Below are 17,534 nucleotides of genomic sequence, written 5' to 3'. Positions count from 1 at the left end.
GGGACCTTAAGATACGAGGACGGGAAGGCCAGGACGGCAACGGCAGTGGACGCGGGAAACTTTGGCGGGTCCCGTCGTGTCGCCAAAAACGAAATGCTTAAGACGTGCATTTTCGCAAAGGACAGCGACGTCAATAATTCGAACCTCGCACAAGCTGTTCACAGAAGCAATGACATCCATTAGACTATAAAAGAGATGGTAGAAATCTTATCCTATTAGGCTTAAACGATAGTGAACAGCGATGCTGAATTTCTTTTTCTTTACAATTAAGCGAAGCAAACATCTGTCAATATTTTAATAGAGAATCCAGAATTTCCGTATGAAAAAATATTAAGCGAACAATCTGATCGACCTGCTTCAGATGGCTTTTTACCACCAGAGCGTTTGAGAATTCTCTCGCCGAAGAATCCTGACTTTTGGTGAACGTTTCCATCTGTAATTGTAACAAGCATTATAAAAATAAAACAAACGTTGCATCAAGTTCCGGGTAGTATAAAAAAACAACTAAACATCAGTTTGAAAATGTTTATTTTATTTGCTCGATAGATGCTCCATGGCATTCATGCGTACAACATTTTATCGACTGTACTTACACTGATGTATTCTCAATGCATACAGTTTGTATTGAGCTTGCACACTCGTGATAGCGTCTGAACAGTGACTGCAGAAACACAAACGAACAGACGAGGAATAGTTTTATTCACATTTTCGTATCTCAGCGTAGTATTTTACACTAAAATCACGAAAAATGTGAACCTTATTAACATTCCTCTCAATATAACTGAAAATAAAGTCGATTGGAACAGTTATCGGGGCAAAACAAGTGCAAAATACTCACGTTTTCGATACGACGGCTAGTCGGGCGAAATGGCGTCCTCGACGAGATGAGGACGGCAGAGAGATGAGTCGAGATTTCTCGTGCGCATGCCCGGTTGAGTTAATTTACTTCCGGTGGCCGTCCTAGCTCGTCCCGTCCTGATATCTTAAGGTGCCTATTATAACAAAGGATCGGCTCTGTTTATCATAACAAAGGCCCGGCTTCGTTTATTTGCAGCCTCGGCGGGAAAAGGGCGTTAGGTATTTTAATCAAAAGTGAACTTTGTCGAAAACGCTCCAAATTTCGCATAGAGTTTTGTTTAGGTATGTTTAGCAATGTCCCGTAGTTTTTGCGCTAAACCTTGCTTCGTTTTCAGGATATTGCGTATGCAAAAAACCACTCGGTTTTCCTAGCGGCGTCTTTATAAAGCGAAGCAAAAACCAGCGGCAAAAATACAGGAACACGTTTTTCTATTACATTGAAGACCACATGCAAAAATTCAGCTAATTTGGAGCAAGAAAAAAGAAAAGCAACCAAAATCGTCACTTATCCCCTTTTATGACTAGCTTCTTCATTTGTAAATCCTGATGATTTTTTACCGTGTATAAAGAAAGATTAATGATTAAAGATTGAAGTGGATTGCCAAAGAAAGTCACAGTTTATGATTTAGTCTAATGGATGTAAAATTGGTTGTCTGTTTGATGATTTGTATTTGAATGTTTTTGATAACAGTTGTGGGCATTGCTTCACTTCATCATGCCAACTCTCTTCGATTCTCATGAAGAATTTAATGAATGGTTCTCAAAGGACATTGAAAATCATGCTGAAAACAAATCAGCCATTGACCAAGGTACAGTACTTCTGTGAACACTGTTCTCATCTTGCCTTAAAACAATACTGATAACAAACATACAAAGTGAAAGGACCAGTGGTGAGGGGTTATTCAGGTATAATCATGAGAAGGAGGGGGAAAGCCTTCTCTTAGGAATGGAAATTTCTGTGATGACCTTGTGTGGCTGAAAGATATTGGTAACTCTTACATTTTTGGATTGGACTAAAAGAATACTGGTAACTCAAGTTTCTCAGTATTAAACAATTGTATCAGTTTCACATACAAATGTTAACTGTGTGCCAATGAAAAGGAGACGTAAGACATAGTTAATAGGAGGAATGGATAAGAAGCCCGGTAAACATCAGAGAAGCAAACAAACAGACTAAGATTTATGTTGGAATGTCCTGGACCCTGCACATCTTTTGTTTTATGCTCGTTGACTATGCATGAATTACATAATCTCAATGCTTCTATTGGCTAGTTGTATGAGCACGTATAACCACCTTTTGTATTTTGCCAGGTTTTGTGCAGGGTAAATCCCCAATCAGCCAACAAAAACATACAAAAAAAGAACTTTGCCAGGTTTCATAACCATTTCCTCTATAAACTTTGCATAAGACTAGTCCTTCAAAACATCTGGGATGAAACTCTAATCTCTGACCATGCTAATGAATCAAATGACATTTGTTATGTAGGCTTTTAAGTGTAGTGTTGTTACTGTTAGACAGTGATGGAATTTAAAAGTTTCAGGGATACTTTTCCAGTTAAATTGGTTGATGTATCATGATGCTCCTGTTATAAAAATAAATTTCTTATAAAAGGGTTAAGGGATTTAAGGATGTAATCAGAATGTTGTTTTATTTCAGACCAGCTTTCCAGACTTCACATGATCTTGAAACCCTTCATGTTGAGGAGAATAAAACGTGATGTGGAAAATGAGCTTTCTGAAAAGGTATCTGTTGTATACTGAGAAAGAACTGGTTATTACAATGATAACATTTCAAAAACCTATCTACTCTTGATAACTTTGCCACTTGGGACAACCTTCTGTTACATTAAAGACAAACTCGATTCTAACAGCATTCCCCCCTGACAACAGCAATGGATGTCAGTTGGGAGTATTTAGCCTTTGATTTGAAGGCAGTGAAAGTTGTTATTATCACATTAACTTTGATTGGATGATATAAGAGAAAATGAAATTGAAAAAGGAAAAAACGGTGCGAAGTAAGCACCACAACAGTGTAAATAGAAAACAAGCTCTGAAAACAATAGGGATGTGACAAAGCCAAATGGTTTGATTTTGTCAGTAGCCATGAATTTGACTCCTCGACCCCTTTCTTTAAATGGTTACCTACCAACTTTCTGTTCTTTTTGCACTATATTTTTATTTCTTAAGGTACTTACATATAGTTTGCACAGCACTGAGCTGTGCTAGATTGCTTTAAGTCATTTATTATTTGTTTTTGTAACATGTTAGAGCTGTTTTCAATTGAGCATCTAAATAATCAGGAAATTACTTTGGTTTTGTTTTGGTTTTAGTACAGTTTGAGATTGGCTGAATAGCCTTGACTGGCAAGTAGTTATTTTGGTTTTGGTTTGATGACACTCAATCGAAAACCTTTCTAAAAAGATATTTCAACGTTGTGACTTTGATTAGTTAAAAGTGATTATTGCAACCATCTTTGATTCTTGTCCTTCCTTCCTTCCTTAATTTCAGATCGAGATCAAACTAGTGTGTCATTTAACAACGAGACAGCGCTGGCTTTACCAAGCAGTGAAAAACAAAATATCCATTGACGATCTTGTTTACACTTCAACGTCATCATCATCCACTAATGCTACAACGAGCAGCCTGATGAATTTAGTCATGCAGTTTAGGAAGGTAACAGAAGGCATTTGGATTTACCAATGTTCTCACCATTTGTTCTTCAGAGAAAAATTAATGACAGTGTATAAAGTGTGTACTGTAGACTTAATGAATGCATAGGTTGTTCCCATCATTCATGGAATAAAATAGTTAAGTAAAGGATTGTAACAGGAGTTCGAGGCTTTCTGTTCCTACTTATGTGAAAAAAGATGATGATAATGTTGATGATGACGGTGTCGGTAACAACAAGACTTTGCAAAAGTGTTGGCGACATTGATGTTTTTTTTTTGGGGGGGGGGGGGATTTTCAATACTGTATGGTCTGTTTATTCAGTGTCCCCACTAAGCACAGCAGCACTAAATATTCAAACCTTAATGAATTGATTTATTTTTGTTTATATTTTGTTGTTAAGTTTTGATCTGTAAGCTTGGTTTTAATGTGAAGTACTTGACAAGAGATTTATTAAAACATTTTCACCAGTACTCCATTGTTTTGAAATGCAATAGATAGAAATACAACTGTGCAAGTTTGTCTTTTAACGTCGCCTAGGTCTGTAACCATCCTGAACTGTTTGAGAGAAGGGATGTCCGCTCGCCAATTCATGTGGAGATTCCGACATTCCATCTCCCCAAGCTGATCTACAGAGAAGGTAACGAAAAGGATTTTCATTATGACATAGTTGAAGTGACTGACTTGAATTAACAACCCTTTAGGGAAACCCCCAAAAAACGTTGGGGGAGGGAGGTAGGGGCACACCCTGTGATGGACTAGCATCCCATCCTTGGGGAGTAGCAATACAGTTGAACCTCTTTAATACGGACATCTAACAGCCAGAGCAACCGTGTTATGGCGCTGTCTGTATTGTAATGGTAGAGGTGTCTCTGGCGGGGGAGGGGGGAGGGAGGAGGGAGGAGGGAGGGATACTCTGCAAAGTTTCATATGAGCAGGCTCCGCCCCGAGATCCATTCCCTTACCCTTCCGTATACCATTTTGAAAAAAGAGTACCACTTTCACATGTTTCATAACCGGCCCGTATCATGAATGAATTGCCCAACAAAGGAAATTTTGTCATTTTCACGTATTGCTTAATAAATTAAATGACTCTGCCATAAGGTTTCGTCTGTTCGAAATATTTTAATTAAGGCCCTTTAAAATAACTACATGAAATCCCTACCCTTTTGTATGCCTGAAGCCTGACAAAGGTAGCCCTTTTGGACGGAACCTCCCTGTATAGGGAGTTTCCCACCCCCCGGGTCTCTGGAAAGTAAACTGTTTGTAATATAGAAGTTTCTATATTGAGGAGCTGTTTGTATTTTAGAGGTAGAGATATTGATAATAATCTTGGAATTATACATCAGTGGTTCATGGATAGCTATCTTTATCGTGCGTATTATGTGGAAACTATGTGCAGTCCCTAGGTTAACATTTCACCTTAATTTATATTTTGTGCGATTTTCTCGTTTCAGGAATTTTGGAGTCCTCGACACCATGTAGGACCAAGTAAGTTGAGATTTCTAGTTGTTTAAAGTGTGGTTAATTACGTTTCTTACGTCTGTCCCGGTAGGAAGTTGTGCGTGACCTCGCATCGTGTTCAGGAGGGCGTATTTAAACGTGGATAATTTTCACAAACCTAGCGCGTTGAGGTTCGATGGAAACACATCGGTTCCTAAGAGACACAAGGCTACAGTTGCAGCAGACATCTGTGTCCCGCAAGAAAATAGCGTTCTTTATTCATATAATAAATCCTTTATTGACCAAGCTTGTTTGCTCAAGATGGTTGGATATTGGTTTCCTTTTTTTTTGCGTGTCTATGGACCTCGACTCGGCTCCATCCTCGACTCCATCCATAAACTCGCAAAAAAGGAAATTGGCTTATATCCAACCATCTTGACCTCGTGCTTGGTCAGCAACCCATATTTAATGCTCTGCGTTTGTTTCAGAATCCTGTATAACCTACTGAACATTGGCACTGAGCAATACATTCACCAGTCTTTGTATGCTGATCGTACGCATGCATCTGCAGGTAAGGAACCTTCTTTTAACCCTGTGGCTAATATGGTTTTCAACCTTCACAGGTTACTTGTTATATAGCTAGCTCTAAGCCGGCAAGATGAGCCAAGTCCCCAGCCTGGGCAAAGGTATTAGTTTCTAGAGGCCATAAAGGCGTCCCCGGGGGGGGGGGGGGGGGGGACTCCCATAGAAAAAGGACGGGAGTGCTTGTCGTATCTTTTAGGGGTTAAAAAGGTGCGTTTGAAACCTCTTTGGGTGTTCAGCCTCAAAAGGTCCACAGCAGGAGCTTTTGATGTTATTGTTGTCATACGGTCTGGGAGGTTTGGGGTTAAAACAAACAGTCCATATATATTACGGTTTGGGGTTAGAAGTTTGCCATTCGCCAATCGGACGTTAGCCGATTTAATTTAGATTGGAGTAAATTGGAGCGAATAGAAATCATCCCGTCAATGCATTGGAAATTGCAAAAATTACTGCAGTTCTGTAGAAAAAGTATATTTTCTAGCATGTGAACCTTTTTAAATCAACAAAGCATCATGAAACACATTCAACTTTTAAGCCGTCGCCACATTGGGTTTCCACTGAGGATCAATGTAGTTCTACAAACAAAACAAAAGGCTAGGTAATTGCTTATTCGCCTATAAAGCTTGAGGTCAATGACCTACGTGAAAACTTTTGACGTTCAAAACGCCTTTAAAAACCTCAAACATGACGTGTGCCTCTGGTCACGTGACCCCTATCGGTTCGCCGTTTACAGGAAATTCGGATCTAGAAGTCTCCATTTATGGGCTTCGACTTCATCTTGCTCCATAAACGTACCATTTTGACCTCATGCTTGGCCAATAACTCGTATATATTGACTGTTTGACGGAGTGAGTGACTCCCTGGCTAGCTGGCCAGCTGGGTCGCTATCCTTCTTTCGAACTGACTGAGTGCCGTTCCATCAACTGACTTACCAATTAGATCATTAGTTGACAAAGGTTGAGCTTTGCCTTAAAAAACCTGCAAAACGGTTTAATGCCTCTGAAATATTTCTTGTTTGTTTCTTTGTTTTTTCTTTAGGTCCTCCGAGTAACTGCTTCTCATTTTTGAGATTTATCAATTTGTCCCCAGCACAAGCTTCGGCCATGATGTTAAAGGGACTTGTACATAGGTGAGCTTTACAAGTGCGTTGAGTGTGATAAGACAGCAGCATTGTGAAGACAAAACGGCATTAAATAACTGCAAACCTGTTGTGTTTAGCAGAATCACAGATGACTTCAAAATGTGGTAAGAACAGAAGTCTGGCACACGAGGCGATAGCCGAGTGTATCACTGATGTTCTTACCACATTTTGACGTCTTCTGTGATTTATTACTGAACAGACGTACGGCAACATGGAATCTACTTGTTTTAGATAAAGAAGCAAAAAAATGTTAGTGACGTCATGTATGCGTCTCTTGTCCAATAAATCATGAGTAAGAACCAATCAAAATGCGAGAATAATTTGACTTATATGCTCTGAGGTAGTCACGTGCTTTTTGACACAGCATAATTATTAATAATTAAGTCATTTTTCTCATAATAATTTGTCGGGTTTGCTTAATTTCAGATTGTTAGCCTTAGTTATCCTTTTGAAGGAAATTAGTGCTCTTTATCATCGACGATTTTGGGTCCAAACGAAGCTTAGAAGCAGGTGAGTGGAGAAAAGAAATATTTAGGGAGTAGCGCTATAATGTACGACAAAAAGACTATTTCCAGCCCAGTTGATCCTAATGAATATTGCGAGGTAACACGTGCGCGACGCGAATACACCACGCACGCAAAATATGCGCCCGCGCGAGTTTCTACTGTAGTCCTACAAGTCTTGTATACTCCTCATATATTTAACTGACAGCTTAAGACGAAATCCGATAGGAAGTCAAGCAATTTCAGTTGTTAGTGGACAGAAACCTTGTACCAGAATAATTTTAAGTATATTACTGTCCTTTTTGCATTTTCTAAAAGCTAAAGATATGAATAGTTGCTTGAAATAACACCGAAAATAATTACCCACAGGAACTCGAGAAAATAAAATTCAAAGTTCAGAAAAACTGTCCAAACGTAGGTAAAATTTCATTGTCAGTTTCATCTGGCCAGTATTTTAAGTGTTTCGTATGAACTTCAAAACTGATTTGTTTTCGACATTTGGTGCGGTTAGGAATGTTTTCTTATGAAACGATGTTTAAAACAGTCGCACAGAAGTTTGCAATACCATGTAAAGTAATCTTGGTACAACGTTTTTTTTCCATTTGTTACTCGAACTTCTGGCGGATTCTTTCTTAAAACTTACAACCCTGTGACCACCAATAGAATCTTCTAAGACGAAGACAGGCAAAGATTGCGTGACGAGCCCATAGAGCGTCTGCGTAGGAGGCTAGCTACGGCCAAGGCTGACCTTACTTTTTGTTATAACCAGCACTCTGGTGTCGAGAATGAAGTTTCACTGAAGAAATTTTCAAATGACTTCAACGCGATCGTTCCCCTGTTTTCTCTTATCTTAATGTTTTTCATCGTCAGGCACAATCTTACAAAACCAAGCAGTAATAACTTTTGAAAATTCTTAAGTTTTCTCAAAATAATTTTATATGAAGTCATTTTTGCAAAGTGTCTCTTTTCTCTATTCTTTTTGTTTTGGTTTTGCTAATTTTTCCGCTGGGAGCGTTTGGAGAGGTTTCAGATGTGTGCTTTTGAGAAGGCAACAAACAGCCTTTAATACTTGCTTTGAGCGGCTTATCTGCTAGTTTGCAACTTCTTTCTTCTTCTTAAAACAACATTAACGCACAGTTGATTGGCACGATTCAAAAATAAGAATTTTTTTTGGCATTTTCCCAGAGGAAGAAGTTAGTCTGTAAAGAAAATGTAAATATAAACATTTCATTTTCCCACCTTGAATATTTTGACTTTAATTGTTACCTGTGAAAGGCACTTTTTTCTTTTAAAACTGGAATCTATTTTTTGTTTCGTCTACTTGTCCAATTGTTTGAGAGCTTTTACTGTAAGTGTTACGCTATTAGAGCGGTTTTCAAAGGAGTGTCGTAAAACCAAAGAAATCGCTAACCAATCACAAAGAACAAAGTCAACTCTATGAACCAATAGGCCACGTTCGATATATCAATATTCTAACATGGCTCCGAGGCTTTCGGGTCAAAATTGCAAATTTTTCAAATTTCTTTGATCCCTCAATTCCCCAAAGAGACTTGGATACAAAGAAAACAACACCAAATATGGAAGACTGACTTGAAAGCCTCGGAGCCATGTTAGAATATTGATATATCGAACGTGGCCTATTAAAACTGAAATAGGTACATGTAGCTGATGTACAGCGGTTTTCATTTGGGTGTCGAAACGTAATTGGTTTTGCACTTATTACGCTACACGATTGGATTAAAAAACTCGCGCCAAAATGTCGTCCAATCAGGAGTAAAACCCAAACCAATCGCGACTCGTTCGCACGCGTTTTCCCGCCGCGCTTTGCGTCAGCTACATGTAATTACTTCGAGTTTTGATTGGCTCACTGGATTGTCTGTGTCCTTTGTGATTGGCCAGGGTGATTGCTTTGGTTTTGGTTTTACGACACTCTATTGGAAACCGCTCTAAAGCGCGGGAAAAATGTGCGAACGAGGTACGATTGGTTTTGGTTTTACCTCTGACTGGATGAAAAGTGGATACTTCAAAGATTTGGGTCCAATCATGTGGGCAAATCGCAGAGAGAAAATCAGTCTTTGATTAACCTCTGTATTGCCGAAACTGAATCAATTTGAATTTACAATGGAATAACCAACTCGCATTTATTACTTATGAATTCTATTTATAAATGAGAGAAATAATGTTAAAATCGACGCCCTGACTGCTATTGAAGTTCCTTCAATTTATTTCATCTCCAAGGCGTGATTAACTGCTAGGTTAACTCGTAAAACAGACAATCAGTTTTTTTTTTTTCATTGATGCAAGTTTTTGTTGGCTTATTGCGGATTAATTCGGACAGATCGAGTTAATTGAAGCTAATGATCTCCGGTCTCACTCTCGCTCTCCAAGCGGTAACTCTAGGTTGGTCCGTGGATTGTTGATTGGTCTGTTGTTGATTAGGTGGCCTGACTTGCAGCATTTCGTGGTGGAGAAAAGGAATCGCCACGTACAAGGAAGCCGCCAGTGTGACGGTCACAAGCATTGCAGAGTTAGTTGTGGGTCCGCGATAACCTCCGATATTGGCCACAAAGTGACACGTTAATCGGTACTCTGAATAACAGGAACACAGTACAGATTTTGCAGGTGTCCCTGATGACTTTCTTCTCTTGGCGCTGGTGAGCTGAATTTAAGGGACTAACCTCAGCAGAACGCAATTGTTTTACGGTGCGAAAGGCAGTCACCAGTATGAACAAGACAGTTAAAGTGTCGAGTTGTGCAACGACTGCTATTGCAGCGAGGAGAACGCTAGGAAGTCTGGCGACGTTGTTGTAAGGATAAAACTTAATGCATGCAGCGCTTTCATTTCTTATCACAATGGCGAAGAAGGCAGCAGTAAGCAGAGATAAAATCCAAGTCAGTGGAATGATTTTCTTCACCTTGCTTTGTGTTATGCGTCTATTTAAAGGGCGGAGGACGCAGTCTTGGCGATCAAAGGCCATCAGAAACAAAGTCAGATCTGTGAGCACAAGAAATGCAAAACTTGAAGAAAAACTAACTTTACAAAATACCTCAACTGCTGCCGGCACTTCGGTATTCATTTCAAAGTAGTTGACAGCTGTCACGCCTATTAGCAAAGGCATGTTAGAAAGCGCTGCTAACAGACCGGTCAGAGCCAGGTTGCCGAGCAAATAGTGAGGAGCTTTACGAAGATCTCGTCGTCGTCTTAGCACGATCAACAAGCTAGCGTTACTGATTGTCGCCACCAAAATGTTGATTCCAACAAATGTGACGACAAATATTGCCAGTTCTCTTGGAACTCGAGTGGAAGTCGCGCGGTCTGTTGAAAACTCGGCTTTTAAATGTTTAGAGTTATTCATATGAAATGCAATTTTTACCTCGGTTTTTTCAGAGAAATACACTCCGCTTTGTGTTAGTCTAGTTTTTGCTGTAATGGTCCGTTACCTTAACCACACGGACTTACAACTTGTAACTTGCAATCTCAGTGTAATGATGGTAGCCTTATGAACCGAAACATATGTTTTTTTTTTCGTATCTTTGATTGGCTGTTGGCAAGGTTTTGGAGAGGTTTTAATTGTTACACTTTTCGGGAGCTTAGGAAAATCACGGCGGCATCGGTAACCAGAACGTCACCAAACAAAAGATTTAATGAGCAAAACAATGACTGCGCACGTGCGTTATTAACATTTGTTTGTTTCGTAACTGTCCCCTGCAAAACAACAACGTGAAATGACTAAGTTCTGCGTATCTTAGAGAACACGAACGACGGCGGCTAATTTTTCGTATTTTCATTTGGAATTTAACGCTGGCGTTACATTTTAAGTAAGTTCTGAGACCAATAGGCGCCCTGAACCGCTCTAGACAATTGCGAAATTCAAAGGTAAAATAAAAATTTATTTCTTTTCTAGGCGTTGTCCTCGGGGTCGCCTTAGTCATCGCTTAAGCTCTCTATTGAGATAGGAAGAAGGAAACGGCTGCGTTGTTTTGTTAACCTGTTATGTTACAACACAATTATCAATCTATCGATCAATGTATATTTGTGGCGCGCAATACGCCCAGCTATTTTGCATAAATGTAATTAGCTAGTTTACAGGTTCGCCATTGAAGTCAAAATGTGAACAGTAAAAGTGACAACTGAAAGAGCTGCCTAAATATTTCTTACCAGTGGCAGTCTTGCATCGACCACTCTACAAACTGAATCAGCTGAACGCGATGTTCCGTGTTATTTTCAATCCTTTTTATCGCTACAACCTTACTTTCCGACCGCTGAAAGTTGTTCGTTTGTGAACACTTGAAAATAATGATTCTACAATTACCTCTTTTTTGTGAAGCGTTCTTGCTCCAATTGGCGTTGTTTTGTTTTACTAGTTTTACCGCTGGGAGAGCTTGGAGAGGTTTTAGATGTTTTTGGTTTCCTTTTTCATTTGCCAAGTTGAAGACGTTACAAGATGTTGATCTGTACGATAAATGTAAACATTTCATTTTCCTTGTTTCAAACTTGAGTCACTAAAGCATTTCTTCATGTAAAACTCTTTGTTCCAAATTTGATGTTTGGGTGTTCTGAAAGCTTATAGCCGTTTTGCTGCTAAGAACTCAACACAGTAAGTAATATTTTCTACACAAAGTTGAGCACGATGGCGTGAATTATAGAGCGTGTTTTGTTTCTTCTGTCGAAGACTAAAGCGCTAGGCACAGTCTAAAAGCTTTGATAATTCGCTCTAAGGTAAAAAACCGACCCTAAGGATTGCTAATTATACAATTGAAATACTACCAACGTTAAGTAGGAGTGGCTGCTTTGTATTATCCTGTTATTTCTCTGAATGGATGATGCAAATTTAGTTTCTCCTAAAAATATCATGCATTGTGAACTAGACAGGCGAAGAGAATACAAAAACCGATCAACCAGGGGACATTGTGTTATGTACTACCAAATTCTTTGAACTAATTCTGAAAGAAATGTGCGGCAATCAGTGAGAGGAGATAGGAAATTGATCTCGGCTCTAACGTTTCGTTAGCTTAACACCCTGGAATTAAAAATGAATTTTAAACTGCCATCTGAGCAAACTTTCAATCGCTGAAAACCTGATCAAACGATACATTCCGCGTTTTGGTAAGTTTAATTTGCCGTTGGGAACGTGTGGAGTGGTTTTAGCTGTTACACCATTGAGAAGGGAAGACTTTAATAGCTTCTTTGTGTATCTTAACAAGTACCTGCTGATCAATTGTTGGATTCCAATCACTGTCATAGAAGATAACCAAAAGATTGACTAACAGTCAATCATTTTGTTTATGTTGCTCATTGTGCTTTGTAGCTTACAGGTACACCAAAATTAATGAACAGTTTACCCAATCTTTCGCTTCTTTTCTCGTATCTCAGTACTTTTTCATTGCCATAACCTTAACTGAACATAACGTTCGTTTCGCCTGTTTTTGTTGCCGGAAATATGGATTGCGTTCTAGGCTCAGTCGGCTAGATAATAACAATTTCTGACCTGCTGAAAGTTGTTGGAAATTTTAAACGGCATTTTAAGTCTCTTACTAAAGGTTACACTGTTTTCTGTATTTTTTTTTCTGTGGCAGGTGCTTGGGCCGGAGAGATCTGATACTGTGGCCGGACTCCTCAATTTCCTATCCAAGTATCCAGTCCAGTTCAATTCTTCCAGCCCTGGTATTCACCGGTCACACCATGAGGGTGTCGTCTCACCTGACACATCATGTACAACCCATCTTGGACGATGATGATCATAAACCGCTGAGAGGCAAAACGAAGGAGGCCTCGAGAGGAACACGAACACGGCGGACATCAGGCAGTGCGGTCTCCCCAACCTCCCCAACAAGGAGAAAAGATCCGCGACAGAGAGGCCACCATCCTCCTCCTCCCACAGTCATATCCCCAACTACAAAGCTACCTCCGTCTCCTCTGAAACACTCCCCAACGGGGGCCTTTTCCCCCACTAAACATTATGGACACTCGTTTCCTTCGACACAGCTCTCGCCAAACAGACATCACCATGGATTGCCAGTGTCTCCGTCCTGGGCGCATCAGCATCCTCATGGACCCCTCCCTGGAGAACTTCAGATGGGAGAACACCATCCCTCTTTGGGACATGTTCCATCCATGCACCCCGGTCAGGTGTCCCCTATGATGCATTCCCCTACTGGGCACGGCCGCACTTCCTTGCATTCCCCCACGGGACATGCTGCGCCCCCATTGCACTTTCCTCCAGGACAAATGGCCCCTCCTCACTCATCAGCTCATCCAGTGCAGCCTTTCTCTCCGACGAGGTAAAAACTAGAAAATTTTATTTCTTCCTTCAAGATTGCAATTCTACATCCTTTGTACTTAGTTTAACTGTTTTGTTTTTGTTTTTTTGCTTGTTCACACTCCAGTAGTATTTTGGATGTCTTGAATGTAGTTACCAGACGTGCTTTCCAGCTCTGTGCATGTTTGCAGTGTCTGTTCAGCGGTCATGATCCTAATACTACTTGCCTACCGTGCTTTGAAATAGGGAGCTTAAGCAAACCACCACGACGACGGCACCGAGAACGTCACTAAACAATAGGTTTAATGAACAAAACAATAGCTGAGCACTTGCGTTATAGACTTATTACATTTCTTTGCCGTCCGCTGCAAAACAACGTGAAATGACAAAGTTTTGCGTCGTCTACGGATCGTGGACGACGACGGCTAATTTTTCATATTTCCATTTGGAATTGAACGCCATGGTTGCATATTTAGCTTAACGTGGCTCGCTAGAGTATTTACGAACACCCTCCCTATAGAGCGCGAGTTAGAAAAGGAAACTTAGTTAATTTCTCTTAAAATTTTCCCTGTAGAGATTTACCAGTATGGGTACTGTTAAAATAAGACTTATGTTTTGTTTGTCAGTTTTTGGATTAAGACCGTTACCATGGCAGGATCTCATCTAAGGACAGGCAGATATATTCCTCATTTTGGCATAAGCTCCTTAATATTTAAGCTTTCCTTTGGTGAAATTTTTTCATACTTTGCCAAATCATGGAAATGATATTGCCTGACATTTTGAATTGGTAAAAAGTCAAGGTTGTTCAGACGGTTTTTCCAATATTCTGTTATTTGTCATTCTTCTAAATATATGAGATTAGCTATGACAGATTTTACCAAAATAGAGCATTTTATAGGAATTGTATGTGGTTACAACTGAGCCGAATTTAAAAAAAATTCACCGAAGGAAACGCGAGAAAATTCACTGTCAGTTTTGCTTTTTGTGCTCATGTTGACGTCATAAAAATCGAAAAACACTGACGTTTTCCTTTTAGCGCGCGCAGATTACATGAGCTTTCATTCTGTGCCCGCGTGCAATCGTAAAACTGTAGGAGGCCACCCTAAGCACGTGTTTAGAGCCATAGGCCTACCGAACAGATCTAGACAATCGCGAATTTCGCTAGTAAAATATACTTCGTTTTTTTACTAGGCGTCTTCCTAGGCGCCGTCCTCGGCCTTGCTTAAGCTTTCTAATATTATGTAGCCAGCGTGGTAGCACGCTCTTATTTATTAGCTCATGCATGCATGCCATATGATAATCTGATTGTGTTTATCACGTTCTGTATGCACATGGCTCTGTCGTCTTATCGGCTGGTACACAAGGTTAAACTCATCACAAATAGATGAGCTTGGGAACTGGTGCCTTAAAGGTTAGCGGGGTGCCAAAGCCATAAGCCGCTAGGAGGTATCCATGGCAACCCTGGAAAGCAGGAATCACCCAATGAGCGTCCGCTAACCGGCACCGTCACACTGAGAGAAATTCAGTGGAATCTACTTACCTGGAGAATACTTACCCTGACCAAGAACAAAACGGGAGGGAGGAGAGGGTGCAAGAATCCGCAATGATTCGCGAGCAAAGCAGTGAAACTGATCCGCAACAATCAGCAGAATACACTACAACAATTATGCAATGAACCATAAACCCCTGCAAAACCCCTGAAGGCCGCCCCACAGGTCACGTACTCCCAAACGCGGAAACCGCTGGCTGCATAAGCTCATATTTAACTTGCCTAAATGATATTAGCTGGATTCGCATGCTAGCTGGCTGCATTAGCTCGAGTTTAACCATGCCTAAATGATATTTAGCCACATGACAAATCACTGTCTTGAAGTTGCTCTTAACGCTAGTCTTCATTACTGCATGAGCGTAAGGCAAAGCAACATATGCAAACGTAGTAGGTGCTGTTTAGTAGCGCCTTTTGTTAGAAATTTGGCGAACAAAAGCCGCCAACTATTAACGTCTTGCTGAGTTTACGTTTTTCGCTCGTGCTTATGCTTATGTGTTAGTGAAGACTAGTCTTTCGACCGCCCTCAAGTAGATCTTATGCTCTTTCAACTTCCCTAGCACATCTAAAACTCGATAAAACCTGTACCAGTTTTAAATTGTGTTAGCACTGACTATAATGATGAATTCGTGAGAACCTGTCTGTAGCGGCTAGGTAGAGTCTATGTGAATTGATTGGATTTGTTTTGTAGACATGGTTCCTCGCTGCTGATGAGTGTCCCTGAAGGTTTTCATCTGAATCCAGCTCCCAGAGTGTGTCCTATAGACAGGACTCTACAACCTACTCCTTTGCCGTCATTTTTATGCACGTACATTCCAAAGGTAAGGAAAACTTGACAATATGAAACTCAACTCCGTTGTCCCTCTGAAACATCGCACAAGCACGGATGTGAGCCTGACGGCATGATCCTCAACGAAGTTAACTTTTTAAAGACCAACAATACAGAGTTTTCATTAAGGGTCGGGTACTGGGCAAATTGAGCGGCTGTGAGGTTGATTTTGCCCGCCTGGTTTGATCTAGAAGAAAATTTTTTTTTTCATAAAGAAGTTCAGTTTAAAACGTTTTGCTTACTTGCGAAAAACAGTTGCCGTCCTGCTTAAAACGTTAATGAAATTCCTGGAGCAAGTCAGTGCCCTATGGTATACTACTCCAGAGTCAAACCAAATCCTTTGTCCTTCCTCTAGGTGACCGCAGGGACGGATGTCTATCGCTGCAGTGATCGTAGTTCTGCTTACGAGATTCAGAGCGTACTGCAGGGGGGTTCTGACCTGTGCAGGAACCTCCTACTGTACGGCACGCCTGACCTTCAAGACTTGCAATATGCCAAGCAACACCTTTTCCCTGCGCCTCTGGGTGGAATGGAAAGAGCCACTCCCCCGAATGGATGGTCCTTCGTACAAATTCCAGGTCTGTTAGAGTACTTCTTATTCAGTGCGAGTTCTTAGTGACATTTTAATACATTTGGCGGAACAACTACCATTTTGGCAAGGTCAAATATTCAGTGTGATATACCACTAAACGAGTGTATCTTGGTGTTATTTTCCAGACCGTAACTCGCTGATCACAGACAGTGGCAAGTTAACAGTGCTTGATGGACTACTGAGGAAACTAAAGATGCAGGGACACAGGGTGCTCATATATTCACAAATGACCAGGATGATTGATCTGTTGGAGGTTAGGTGCTTTGATTGTTCACTGGTGATGGTGATTCATCGTGCTCTGAGGAAACCCCGAGGAAAAATACTGAGAAAGCAGTCTTCATGATATTGCATACGGCAGTGTCTTTTTTGGTTTCGAACTTTGGAAAACTTGTTTGGTTTCTTCGCTTTACTGATATCTTGGGCTGTTCCTTCTAAAGTTAGAATTAGAGGGCGCGTTTAAAGCGCGAATTGACGGAATGGCGCTTAACAATGCGGAATGCGGTTAACTTATATAATTCTTGAGAGCTAACCACTTTCAAGTCAGTGATATTGTTGCTAACCGAAGCGCTGTTTAGGCTAATCGCGGCGAAATTTCGTCATTTCCTCATTTCGCCATTTCGTGTTTTAAACACGTGCTCTTCAGATTACTCGTATTCATGTCCCTTTTTTATCCCCGTATATCTATATTCCAACATCAAATTATCCTTACAGTACCAACGCACTGTCAAACAAACCGTTATTGAGAAACCAGTAAATCCATCGCTACAAAATCTTGTCCTGATGTACTCCCAAACTCTCCGAAGTAATTTTGAAAGGAATGTATGAAACCCAGTCAGGAGAGTTGACAGTTCGATCTTGTGTTTCAGGAGTACATGACTTACAGAAAACACAAATACATGCGCTTGGATGGTTCCTCAAAAATCTCCGACAGAAGAGACATGGTGGCTGACTTCCAATCCAAGTAAGTCTTATTACAACTGTCAACCCTCCCTCTTTAAATCCCAGGAGTGATCAAAGTGTATTTTCTTAACATGGTACCGATACATTATCAGAAAACGGGTGACAAGAAATGGTCTGTTAACTCGGTTTTTTAGCATTTGTTTTCGTGTCTGC

At 40.4% G+C, this 17,534-nt stretch overlaps 1 protein-coding gene across 1 annotated transcript in view; it reads left to right on the top strand.

Moving 5' to 3' along the window:
- LOC145483553 (chromatin-remodeling ATPase INO80-like) overlaps positions 1 to 17,534 on the top strand; it is a 41,657-nt gene that overhangs the window by 20,704 nt on the left and 3,419 nt on the right. Inside the window, exons 24-36 of the mRNA XM_081462086.1 lie at positions 1,550 to 1,667; positions 2,516 to 2,601; positions 3,367 to 3,531; positions 4,066 to 4,165; positions 4,983 to 5,016; positions 5,457 to 5,539; positions 6,589 to 6,679; positions 7,118 to 7,201; positions 12,772 to 13,476; positions 15,692 to 15,821; positions 16,185 to 16,407; positions 16,547 to 16,674; positions 17,288 to 17,382. Coding sequence (XP_081318212.1) covers positions 1,550 to 1,667; positions 2,516 to 2,601; positions 3,367 to 3,531; positions 4,066 to 4,165; positions 4,983 to 5,016; positions 5,457 to 5,539; positions 6,589 to 6,679; positions 7,118 to 7,201; positions 12,772 to 13,476; positions 15,692 to 15,821; positions 16,185 to 16,407; positions 16,547 to 16,674; positions 17,288 to 17,382 — 2,042 coding nt within the window. The remainder of the gene's footprint in view (positions 1 to 1,549; positions 1,668 to 2,515; positions 2,602 to 3,366; positions 3,532 to 4,065; positions 4,166 to 4,982; positions 5,017 to 5,456; positions 5,540 to 6,588; positions 6,680 to 7,117; positions 7,202 to 12,771; positions 13,477 to 15,691; positions 15,822 to 16,184; positions 16,408 to 16,546; positions 16,675 to 17,287; positions 17,383 to 17,534) is intronic.

The sequence above is a fragment of the Orbicella franksi genome, chromosome 4 (assembly GCF_964199315.1).
Source record: "Orbicella franksi chromosome 4, jaOrbFran1.1, whole genome shotgun sequence".
Lineage (NCBI taxonomy): Eukaryota > Metazoa > Cnidaria > Anthozoa > Scleractinia > Merulinidae > Orbicella > Orbicella franksi.
The sequence above is the reverse complement of the archived record's forward strand: the minus strand, read 5'-3'. Positions and strand labels throughout refer to the sequence as shown.